Source organism: Colobus angolensis, unplaced genomic scaffold (assembly GCF_000951035.1).
Source record: "Colobus angolensis palliatus isolate OR3802 unplaced genomic scaffold, Cang.pa_1.0 Scaffold114, whole genome shotgun sequence".
NCBI lineage: Eukaryota > Metazoa > Chordata > Mammalia > Primates > Cercopithecidae > Colobus > Colobus angolensis.
In genome coordinates this window covers 205665-218094 of record NW_012112475.1, presented here as the reverse complement: position 1 = coordinate 218094, position 12430 = coordinate 205665, and the positions used below count along the sequence as shown (strand labels likewise).

Below are 12430 nucleotides of genomic sequence, written 5' to 3'. Positions count from 1 at the left end.
CTTATCTTTGTAATCCCACCACTTTGGGAGGCCAAGGCAGGAGGATCTCTTACTTGAGCCCAGGAATTCGAGACTAGCCTGGGCAACATGGTGAGACCCTGTCTCTGTCTCCCTGTAAAAAATTAGATGGGCCTGTGGTATGTGGCTGTTAGTCTCATTTACTCAGGAGGCTGAGGCAGGAGGATTGTTTCAGCCCAGGTGGTTGAGGCTGCAGTGAGCTTGATCATACTACTGCACTCTAGCATAGGCAACAGAGCAAGACCCTGTCTCAAAAAAAGAAGATCCTGTTTTGAATTTCTTTTTGACTGACAGACTTATAGGTAATAGAGCTTTAAAATATTGTTATTAGATTTTTTTTTTTTTTTGAAATGGAGTCTCGCTCTGTCACCCAGACTGGAGTGCAGTGGCATGATCTCAGCTCACTGTAACCTCCACCTCCCGGGTTCAAGCGGTTCTCCTGCCTCAGCCTCCTGAGTAGCTGGGATTACAGGTGCCTGCCACCATGCCTGGATGATTTTTGTATTTTTAGTAGAGATAGGGTTTCACCATGTTGGCCAGGATGGTCTCGATCGCTTGACCTTGTGATCCGCCCACCTCAGCCTCCCAAAGTGCTGGGATTACAGGTATGAGCCACAGCACCCAGCCATGATTTAGATTCAAACTGTATCTTCATTTGTTCTAGTCACAGTGATTTACAGTGCTACGTAAAGCTATAGATTGCATACCACTGTACTTGTGAAGACTTTTTGTTTTTTTCTTTTTTTGGAGACAAAGTCTCACTGTGTTGCCCAGGCTGGAATGCAGAGGTGCAGTCATGGTTCACTGCTGCCTCAACTTTCTGAGTTCAAGTGGTACTCCCAGTTTGGCCTCCTACGTAGCTGGGACTATAGGCGTGCACCCCTGCACCTGGCTAATTTTTAAATTTTTTGTAGAGATGGGGGTCTCACTGTGTTGCCCAGGCTGGTCTTCTGAAGGCTTTTAGTTTGGTTTTTTGCTTGTTTGTTTTTAAATCTTGCTTACTTACTTTTCTTTTCTTTTTTTTTGAGATGAGGTCTTGCTCTGTCACCCAAGATGGATTGCAGTGGCCTGATCACAGCTCACTGCAGCCTCTACCTGCTGGTCTCTGGCTATCTTTGTGCCTCAGCTTCCCAGTTAACTGGGACAACAGGCGCATGCCACCACATCCAGCTAATTTATTTTTATTTTTTGTAGAGACAGGATTTTGCTCACACATATCTGTCCAACCAATAAACAAACACAAAAAAGTTATGATACTCAGGGCAAAGTTTTCTCTAACTCCTCAAAAGGACTTGCATTTAGGACATCTTTCTTACTGAGACATATAAAGGCTTAAAAGTGTCTATTACAATCCAAAAACTTACCACTGTCTGACATTTCTCCCCCAAATGAGAGCACTAATAGCCTATTCAAAAGAGTCTCTAATTATGAATGTGAAGTTACAAAGAATTTTTTTGTTCCTAGATCTATGAAGATAACACAAAAGCAACAAATGAAAACATAATGCATAAAGTTTCACTTTAGTCCCCTTATAACAGAAAACAAGAGATAAAGATAAGAGCACTTTTGCTGTCCTAGAACTTAAAATGAAAATTTAAGAGAGACCCATAATGTAAATACAATCATCCCTTGGTATATGTGGGGATTGCTTCTAGGACCACCACATATAACCACATCAGTGCATGCTCTGAAGTATGCCCTGTGGAACCTGCATATGTGAAAAGTCCTTTCCATATACGTGGGTTTCACATCCCATGAGTACTGTATTTTCAGTCGGTATTTTTTATTTTTATTTTTTATTATTTTTTAACATTTTTTAATTAAATAGAAATGAAGTCTCACTATGTTGCCCACACTGGTTTCAACCTTCTGGGCTCAAGAGACCCTCCCTGCTCAGCCTTCCAAAGGGATTACGGGCATGAGCCACTGCTCCTGGCCTCAATCTGTGTGTGGTTGAAAAAAGGCTGCATATAAGTGGATCTGTGCAGTTCAAACCAGTTGTTGGGCAAGATCCAACTGTAATTAGAATTATAAAAATTGATGACATTCTCTCTATGTGAGTAACAATGCAGTAAGAATATGCAGATTTTAGTCACTAATTTTGACTTTGTGGGAAATGAAACTGCAGACTAGATGCTACAGAAGAGAAATACTTGAGGGTGAAAAAGATTAACAGCAAGCAAATGGGAAAGAGACTAAGAAATCCAGTTTCTTAGAAAAACATATTCAATAGAAACTTAGGAACAGAAGTGATGTCTTGGTTGGCCATGAGATAGTAGATCCCTACAACTACTAGAAGGTGTCCATTATTTAGCTAGCCTTTAGGGTAATGTGCAGGTGGTCATGTTTCAGACTTTCTTACTGAAACTCTGACCGCTGGGGAGGTTAGATAAGCATCTTTATAAGGGGTTATCTATGTTACAGGCGTTGTTTAAAGGCCTTGCTGAAGATCACCTTGGTATGCAGGAAACAAACAATTGGTCAGGGCCAGGTACAGTGGCTCACGCCTGTAATCTCAGCACTTTGGGAGGCCTAGGTGGGTGGATCATTTGAGGTCAGGAGTTTGAGACCAGCCTGGCCAACATGGTGAAACCTCATCTCTACTAAAAATACAAAAATTAGCCAGGTGTGGTGGCGGGTGCCTGTAGTCCCAGCTACTCGGGAGGCTAAGGCAGGAGAGTCACTTGAACCTGGGAAGTGGAGGTTGCAGTGAAACAAGACTGTGCCCCTGCAATCCAGCCAGGGCGACAGAGTGAGACTCTGTCTCCAAAAAAAAAAAATTGGTCAGCATGATAGTTTCACTTCAAGATGGCATCACTCTTGCCATGCAACAGGCAGTTTTCCTACAACTGTCTTTAATTCTACAGATACTCTCTCAGTCTTTACAATGAAACTATAAATTATAAATTGTCTACATTTATGGATGAAGACAGTGTGGCTCAGAGAAATTCAGTAATTTGCTCAAGTTCACAAAGTAACAGTTGCGGAATGTTTATCTAGATCTGTCTGACTTCACAGTTTGCATACGTAATTACCATGCTATAATGTCTCCTGTAATACATGGTACAGAATTGACAAGAATAATTTTTTTCTTTTTTCTTTTTTTTTGAGACAAAGTCTAGCTCTGTCACCCAGGCTGGAATGCAGTGGCACGATGTTGGTTCATTGCAGTCTCAGCCTTCCAGGTTCAATGATCCTCCCACCTCACCCTCAAGTAGCTGGGATTACAAGCGTGTGCCACCGTACCTGGCTAATGTTTGTATTTTTAGTAGAGACGAGGTTTCACTATGTTGGCCAGGCTGGTCTCGAACTCCTGACCTCAGGTGATCCGCCTACCTCAGCCTCCCAAAGTGCTGGGATTACAGACGTAAGCCTCTGTGCCCGACCTAGATTCAGTCTTTTTTTTTTCTTTTTTGAGATGGAGTTTTGTTCTTGTTGCCCAGGCTGGAGTGCAATGGCGCAATCTTGGCTTACTGCCTCCTGGGTTGAAGTGATTCTCCTGCCTCAGACTTCCGAGTAGCTGGAATTACAAGCATCCACCACCACGCCCAGCTAATTTTTTGTATTTTTACTAGAGATGGGGTTTCAACATGTTGGCCAGGCTGGTGTTGAACTCCTGACCTCAGGTGATCCACCCGCCTTAGCCTCCCAGAGTGCTGGGATTACAGGAGTGAGCCACCGTGCCCGGCTTAGATTTAATCATTTTAACCATGTATGCAGTTGTAAGTAATAGAGAGACCTAAGAGTTTGGCTCTCAGGGGAGAGGATGGGACTTGAAGTGTAGGTTATCTGTTTTTTCTACTCTGTTTTATGCTGTTTTTAAAATTGTACAAGTCAACAATGATACATGTTTCACTTCTAGAACTTCAAACAAACATACAAAACTGCAGTTCCCTGTGACCACCTACTTGAGTACACAGGTGCCCTCCTCCTCAATGGAATGTATACTTTTTCTGTGTTTATTTACAAGTATTTGTACTCATAGGAATATATAGTGTTTTAGTTTGCAAAAATAATATCCTACTGTACATACTGATGGGGTGATCATTTTGTGATCCACCCCACCCCAACTCATGTATGCTATTCTGCAACTTTAAAGATGTTCTGGCCGGGCGCGGTGGCTCAAGCCTGTAATCCCAGCACTTTGGGAGGCCGAGACGGGTGGATCACGAGGTCAGGAGATCGAGACCATCCTGGCTAACACAGTGAAACCCCGTCTCTACTAAAAAATACAAAAAACTAGCTGGGTGAGGTGGCGGGCGCCTGTAGTCCCAGCTACTTGGGAGGCTGAGACAGGAGAATGGCGTAAACCTGGGAGGCGGAGCTTGCAGTGAGCTGAGATCCGGCCACTGCACTCCAGGCTGGGCGACAGAGCAGACTCCGTCTCAAAAAAAAAAAAAAGATGTTCTTGGGATCTTTCAATTTCAGTCATTAATAAGTTACTTATTTTGATACCTGCATAGTAATCTGTTCTGTGGTATGAGTATGTGATTTATTTAACATATGAATATGCCAATTGATAATATAGGTTGCTTCTAATTTTTTGATATTATGCAAATAGCAATTTTTATTCTTTTCAAGAATTTAAAATGCTCAGTGAATTTTAGTTATGTAAAACTAGTATGTATATGTACATAAATTATTGAAATTACTAGCATGTTTTTGGCAGAGCACCTCACAATTCTACCGTAATGATTCTCTGTAATTATCTGGAGAGTCATTGTTCTTAAAAATATTTGCAGGCTATGCTTTCATTAATCTTTTCTACATGAAGTTAATTTTAGTTTTTAAAATATACTTCATTTTTGTAGAGATTTAAAATTTTTTGCAACTTTGTAGTTAATGTTAGTTTATATTTAGAATAGTTTATTCTGTACTATTAGGGCATTTTCTTGCAATAAATCATTAGTGGAGATGAGTGACTGTTGATGGAGATGAGTACCTTTATCATGCAGAACATCAGCACCTACATATTGGACTTTTCTCATTGCCCCTTAATTTACTTTTTTTGATATTGTCGTTCTATGGCAAACAGGCTTTTGGATATTGAGGAGGAAGTAATACGTGTACATAATGTGTTATGATGTCTTTGAGGACCCTTCTCATAACAAGCCATTTGAATCAGAATAATATCTTGTGCAATATGGTATTAAAAGGCTTTTAGGTTACATCTCATTTCTTAATATATTCTGGATTACTACTCATGACTTTATGCTGTTTACCTTTCATATTTAAAATAAAATGATTCTTTTAGCAGATTTTGTTTATAAAACATCTCATCTGAAATAGTGCAATTTAAATAAACAAGGTAAAGGAAAAAATATATGTATTATGCCAAGAAAATGAGCTAGTCCCTATGGTTGAGACCAAATTTTAGCTTCGAGCATTTTTGTATGTAAGCACAGAATGAGGTAGGTTGGATTTTATAGGGTTCATCTCAGTAGGAATTAATTATTGTTCCATTTCATTTTTGCAGAAATGAGAAGCCATCATAATTGTTTTATATTTAAATTTTTAAATGGAAACCTAAATTTGCATAAAAACTCAAGACAGAGTTTACAGTTTCAAGGCATTTTGTTTGCCTTATTGTATTTGTGTACTTCTTACAAAAGTACCTGGCAAACAGTAAGTGCCAAGTATATTTAGTTTAATTTTATTTTTTATTGTATATCTTCTTTTTTGAGGTAGGGTCTTCCTCTGTTGCCCAGGCTGGAGTACAGTGGTGTGATCACAGCTCACTGCGGACTTGACCTCCTGGGTCAGGAGTGGTGGTGTGCACCAGTGGTCCCAGCAACTCAGGAGGCTGAAGCAGAAGGACCCCCCAGCCTGGGAGGCGCTCCAGAACACCCCAGCTTAGGTGACAGAGTGAGAGTCTTTCCCAAAAAATAAATAAGTAAATAAAATTGCTTGGGACATGTTATATAGATGATATTTAAAGCTATCTGGATAGATAGTATCCTCCAGGTTATAATCATCTGTACCCCATTGCTTGATGGGGTGATCATTTTGTGATCCATCCCACCCCGACTCATGCATGCTAATAGTTATGTGTGCCTTTTCTCAAATTTATCTGCCTGCCTTTTGTCAGATGATTTTCAGTGAACCTTCACTGGGCGCAAAGGGGAAGTCTTCTCTTGGCCCCTGTAGTACTAACAAGCATTGACTTCTAAATGGGTAGTTTGGCCAGGTGTGGTGGCTCACGCTGTAATCCAGCACTTTGGGAAGTCAAGGTGGGAGGATCACTTGAGCCCAGGAGTTTGAAACTAGCCTGGGCAATATAGTGAGATTCCGTATCTACCAAAAATTTAAAAAATTAGGTGAGCGTGGTGACACCCACCTATAGTCCTACCTAGTTGGGACTGGGTAATATCCTCAAGGAAATGAGTGTAGATAGAAGAGGGAACCAAGAACTAAGCTCTAGGATATGTTAGTGTTAAGATAATGGAGAAAAGAAAAGGAATCTTCAGAGGATACTGAGAAGGAACAATCTGTGTGGTAGGACACAAACCTGGAGAATATATCTTGGGAACTGACAGGAAGAAAGTAAAACATGGAGAAGGGGATGAATAGCTATGTCAGATTTTGCCAATAAGTTAGGTAGGATAAAGACTAGAATTGAAAATTGTGAGCAATGTAAAGGCCTTTGTTACACTGTCTTCAGTAATAGCCAGGTTAGCACTATTTACGTACGGTTTTAATGGGAATTTTTGATGTTTACAGTGTCTCCTTTGCCATGTTCAGGTTTTCCAACCTATTGGTGGTATGTCTGACAGTGGATCACAACTTGGTTCAATGGGTAGCCTCACCATGAAATCACAGCTTCAGATCACTGGTAAGTTTTAGAAGCATCGGCAGCTTTACTTTATTTTTCCCCATATGATTAAAAAATAATCCTGAGAGGGCCGGGCATGGTGGCCCATGCCTGTAATCCCAGCACTTTGGGAGGCTGAGGTTGGCAGGTCGCTTGAGGCCGGGAGTTTGACACCAGCCAGGCCAACATGGAGAATACAAAATTAGTTGGGCGTATTGGTGCACGCCTGCTGTCCCAGCTACTTCGGAGGCTGAGGCATGAGAATCGCTTGACCTTGGGAAGTGGAGGTTGCAATGAACCGAGATTGCTCCACTGCACCCCAGCCTGGGTGATAGGGTGAGACTGTCTCAAAAAAAAAATCTTAAGAGAACAAAATATTTAATGGCTGTTACATGTTAGGTGCTCAATTAATATTTGCTGAATGAATGAATGAAGACATATAGATATGTAATTTTTATTGTAGAATGTTCTTGGATATTTTACAGTTTTTTTCCCTTAAACATGGGCACCTGGGTAGTTGCTAATTTTGTTTGTTTTTTATTGTATTAACAGCTTTATTGAGATATAATTCATATCCCCTACAGGTTACCCATTTATTGGGATTACATGCCTGTAATCCCAGTACTTTGGGAGATTGAAGTGGGCAGATCACCTGAGGTCAGGAGTTTGAGACCAGCCTGGCCAACATAGTGAAACCCTGTCTCTGTTAAACATAAAAAAAACTAGCTGCACGTGGTGGTGCACACCTGTAATCCCAGCTACTTGGGAGGCTGAGGCAGGAGAATCGCTTGAACCTAGGAGGCAGAGGTTGTAGTGAGCCGAGATCATGCCATTGCACTCCAGCCTGGGCGACAGAGCGAGATTCCATCTCAAAAAAAAAAAAAGACTTCAGTCTTTATATTCCTGCTATATAAGTTTAGTTATTGAAAACTCAAGGAAGAAACAAAGGTAATTGTAATTGTTTCCTTCTTTGGTGGATCTGGACTTAGGCAGATAAGAGAACTTCAGAAAACAACTTCCTGCTGTACTTGGAGAGAAAGAAGATTGAGGGAGGGGAGCTGCAGGGGTCAGAGAGACCTTGAGAGACTCCTTTAGTTCAGCAAGTCAAAGCACCATATTTTGGGATATCAGTTTCTGAACCCCAAAAGTACATTCACAGAATTGTGCGACCATCACCACAATCAACTTTAAAATATTTTTGTCCTTCCAGAAAGAAGCCCTGTACTCATTAGCAGTCACTCTCCGTTTAACCCATCCACCCACAAACCCAGGCAACTCCTGATCTTTCTGTCTCTAGATTTCCCTATTCTGGATCTTGCATATAAATGGAATTGTACAATGTGTGGCCTTTTGTGTCTTCCTTGAGCAGACTGTTTTCAAGGTTCATCCTTGTTGTAGCATGTAGCATTACTTAATTCCTTTTTTTGCTAAATAATATTTTATTGTATGAGTATATCAAATTTTAAAAATCCATTCTTCAGTTGAGAGATGTTTGGGTTGTTTCTACTTTTTGGATATTATGAAAAATGCTATAAACATTTGTGTACAAGTTTTTGTGAGAATGTATGTTTTCAGTTTTCTTGGGTACATACCTAAGAGTGAAATTCCTAGGTTATATGGAATCCATGTTTATTAGCATTTTGAGGAATTCGAATTATTATTATTATTATTCTTTTTCTTTTCTTTTTTTTCTTTTTGAGACAGAGTTTTGCTCTGTTGCCCAGGTTGGAGTGCAGTGGCGTGATCTCGGCTCACTGCAACCTCCGCCTCCTGGGTTCAGGTGAGTCTTGTGCCTCAGCCTTCTGAGTAGCTGGAACCACAGGCACGCACAACCATGCGCAGCTAATTTTGTGTTTTTAGTAGAGGTGGGGGTTTCACCATGTTGGCTGGGCTGGTCTCAAACTCATGACCTCAGGTGATCCACCCGCCTTGGCCTCCCAATGTGTTGGAATTACAGGCGTGAGCCACCGCGCGGGCCCAAATTATTTTTCAAAGCAGCTGCACCGTTTTGCATTTCCACCAGCAATATATGAGGATTCCGATTTCTCTACATTCTTGCCAGTGATTGTTATCTTTTTTTTTTTTTTTTTTTTTGAGGCAGAGTCTCGCTCTGTCACCCGGACTGGAGTGCAGTGGCCAGATCTCAGCTCACTGCAAGCTCCGCCTCCTGGGTTTACGCCATTCTCCTGCCTCAGCCTCCCGAGTAGCTGGGACTACAGGCGCCCGCCACCTCGCCTGGCTAGTTTTTGTATTTTTAGTAGAGACGGGGTTTCACCGTGTTAGCCAGGATGGTCTCGATCTCCTGACCTCGTGATCCGCCCGTCTCGGCCTCCCAAAGTGCTGGGATTACAGGCTTGAGCCACCGCGCCCGGCCTGTTATCTTAGCCATTCTAGTGGGTGTGAAGTAGTACTTTACTCTGTGTGTGTGTGTGTGTGTGTGTGTGTGTGTGTTTTGTCTATTTAATTTTGATTTTTTGTTTTTTTTTGAGACCAGATGACAGTCTGCTCTGTCATCCAGGCTGGAGCGTAGTGGTGCAGTCATGGCTCACTGCAATCTCTAACTTCTGGGCTGAAGTGATCCTGCCACCTCAGCCTTCTGGGTAGCTGGGACTACAGGCATGCACCACCCTACCCAGCTCCCCATTGTGGTTTTGGCTTGTACTCCTCTGATGGCTAATGGTATTGTCTTTTCATGTGCTTGTTGGTCATTTTTGTATCTTTTTTGGAGAAATGTGTGTTCACATCCTTTGTTTGCTATTGTAAATTATTAATTCCTCTGTTGCTGTTGTTAATTAATATCTCTGTCTTTATTTCTTCCTCTAATCATTTCATGTGTCACTTTCAGATTAATGTTCTTAATATGCCATCCAATATGTTTCATTCCTGCTCAAAAACCTTAGGTACTTTTCTTAGACTATGGCATAGAATTTCTTTAGTATGAGCTAACACCCTCTGTCTACATATGGTCTCTTTGTAGGTTTTTTTTTTTTTTTTTTTTTGAGACAGAGTCTCGCTCTGTCGCCCAGGCTGGAGTGCAGTGGCGCAATCTCGGCTCACTGCAACCTCCGCCTCCCAGGATTCAAGCAGTTCTGTGTCTCAGCCTCCTAAGTAGCTAGGGTTACAGGCACCCACCACCACGCCTGGCTAATTTTTGCATTTTTAATAGAGACGAGGTTTCACCACCTTGGCCAGGCTGATCTTGAACTCCTGACTTCATGATCCACCCACCTCGGCCTCCCAAAGTGCAGAGATTACAGGCGTGAGCCACCCCACCTGGCCTGTAAGTCTTTATATGTGAAACATTTGTACTAGCTAGAATGAGTCACTGGATTTTCCTCAGACACGTATATATTTCTGTCACACAGTGAAAACCTCAGTCTCTCTCCCTTTAATTTGATAGCATTTATTGATTATAGAACAATTATCATCCTCTGTATTTTAGTTTCAACTATGCCTGGCTTATAGCTTCTTCTGGATTATGAATAGGTCACAGACCATATCTTATCATTATTATTTTCCTCAAAACCTAAAGGCGATTGAATATAAAAGTAATACTGTGTTAAGGTAACCACATCATAGAATTTTTTCGGATTTCCTTCACTAACTCTGGTCTCTTTCCTTAGCAGTATCTATTTCTTAAAGAAATTACTATTTCTTAGTTGAGGCCAGATTCCAATTCCCGCCCCCCATCCTCAATCTAGCTTGAGTAGCTAGCTGACTTATATCAGACCAGAATTCTTATGACTTCTTTTTGGCAGCTTAAAGTTGAAAGTTTTTATTAGAACAGTCTTTTAAAACATTCTGTACTTTTTCAGGTTACATAAATAATAGACATTTTATTTTTTACTGATTTTACAAAATAGTAAATTATTCTCAGAGACAATGATTAATAGTTTTTTCTTTGCATAAATGTCTTCTTTGCTGTCATCATTTTTGAATTTTTTTTTTACTGTGATGATAAACGCTAATTGCACCTCAAAAAATTGTAATCCATAGACATTTCAGATTTTTTTCTTTTTGAGACGGGTTCTCACCCTGTTGTCCAGGCTGGCGTGCAGTAGCATGATCATGGCTCACTGCAACCTTGATCTCCCAAACTCAGGTGATCCTCCCACCTCAGCCTCCTGAGTAGCTGGAACTACAGGCGTGCGCCACCACACCCGGCTAATTTTTGTATTTTTTATAGAGATGGTGTTTCGCCCTTTTGACCAGGCTGGCCTCAAACTCCTGGGCTCAGGTGATCCACCCACCTCAGCCTCCCAAAGTGCTGGTATTACAGGTGTGAGCCACCTCACCCAGCCCCATCTCAGATTTTTAAAATCTTGGATCTAAAATATTCTTTTTTTTTTTTTTTGAGACATTTTTTGCCCAGGCTGGAGTGCAATGGCATGATCTCAGCTCACTGCAACCTCTGCCTCCCAGATTCAAGCAATTCTCCTGCCTCAGCCTCCCGGATAGCTGAGATTACAGGCACCTGCTGCCATGTCTGACTAATTTTTGTATTTTTAGTAAAAACGGGTTTTCACCATGTTGGTCAGGCTGGTCTTGTACTCCTGACCTCAGGTGATCCACCAGACTCTGCCTCCCAAAGTGCTGGGATTACAGGCATGAGCCACCGTGCCTGGCCTTAAATACTCTTTTTTTTATAATTTTTTTTTTCTTTTTCTTTTTCTTTTTTTTACTCATTGCTTGCTAATTGGGTCTAAATATTCTGAGAGTGCCCGAGTATAGGGCAAAAAACAAACACAACATGAATAACGGATAATAGTTCAGCAAACATATTAGATATGAAACAGACAGGATAAAAGACAGAAGTGCCAAGTTTAATAGAATCATATGCCCTTCATAATTCATGGAGTTACTTCTTTAGTTTTGATGCTAGAACGCTTAGAACTAAGTATTTTGCACAAATCTCCTTAATGACATCGTGGGTTTTAATCTCTTAATGGGTCAGTTATAGTATTTGTTTTATTGTAACCTGCCTCAGTGCGTTTCTAGAATCAAGGAAGGAATAAATATGCAAGTACAAAAAATAAATCTCAGGCTGGGCACAGTGGCTGTCGCCTGTAATCCCAGCACTTTCGGAGTCTGAGGCGGGCGGATCACCTGAGGTTGGGACTTCGAGACGAGCCTGAGCAACATGGAGAAACCCCATCTCTAGTAAAAATACAAAATGAACCGGGCATGGTGGCACATACCTGTAATTCCAGCTATTCGGGAGGCTGAGGCAGGAGAATCGCTTGAACCAAGGATGCGGAGATTGCGGTGAGCCGAGATCGCACCATTGCGCTCCAGCTGGGGCAACAAGAGCGAAATTCTGTCTCAAAAAAAAATAAATAAATAAAATAAAAATAAATAAACAAATGTCAACATGTATTGTAATGGCAAGAAGGGATAACTGGTCAGGAAAAAGAGATCAATATTTGACTAGAGTCACTGGGAAAGAAGGTGGTGTTTGAAGGATTGCTGCTATTTATTTTAAGAGACAGGGTTGGCCAGGCACGGTGGCTCACACCTGTAATCCCAGCACTTTGGGAGGCTGAGGCAGGTGGATCACCTGAGGTCAGGAGTTCAGGACAGCCTGGCCAACATGGCGAAACC

General features: G+C 41.4%; 1 protein-coding gene across 3 annotated transcripts in view; it reads left to right on the top strand.

Moving 5' to 3' along the window:
* Window positions 1–12430, top strand: part of ITCH (itchy E3 ubiquitin protein ligase) — a 140398-nt gene that overhangs the window by 24053 nt on the left and 103915 nt on the right. For all 3 annotated transcript variants that reach the window (XM_011959392.1, XM_011959365.1, XM_011959383.1), the window contains exon 3: window positions 6760–6850. Coding sequence is in view for 1 of the 3 variants with exons in the window: in XM_011959365.1 (XP_011814755.1) it covers window positions 6781–6850 (70 nt within the window). In the remaining 2 variants the exon portion in view is untranslated. The remainder of the gene's footprint in view (window positions 1–6759; window positions 6851–12430) is intronic.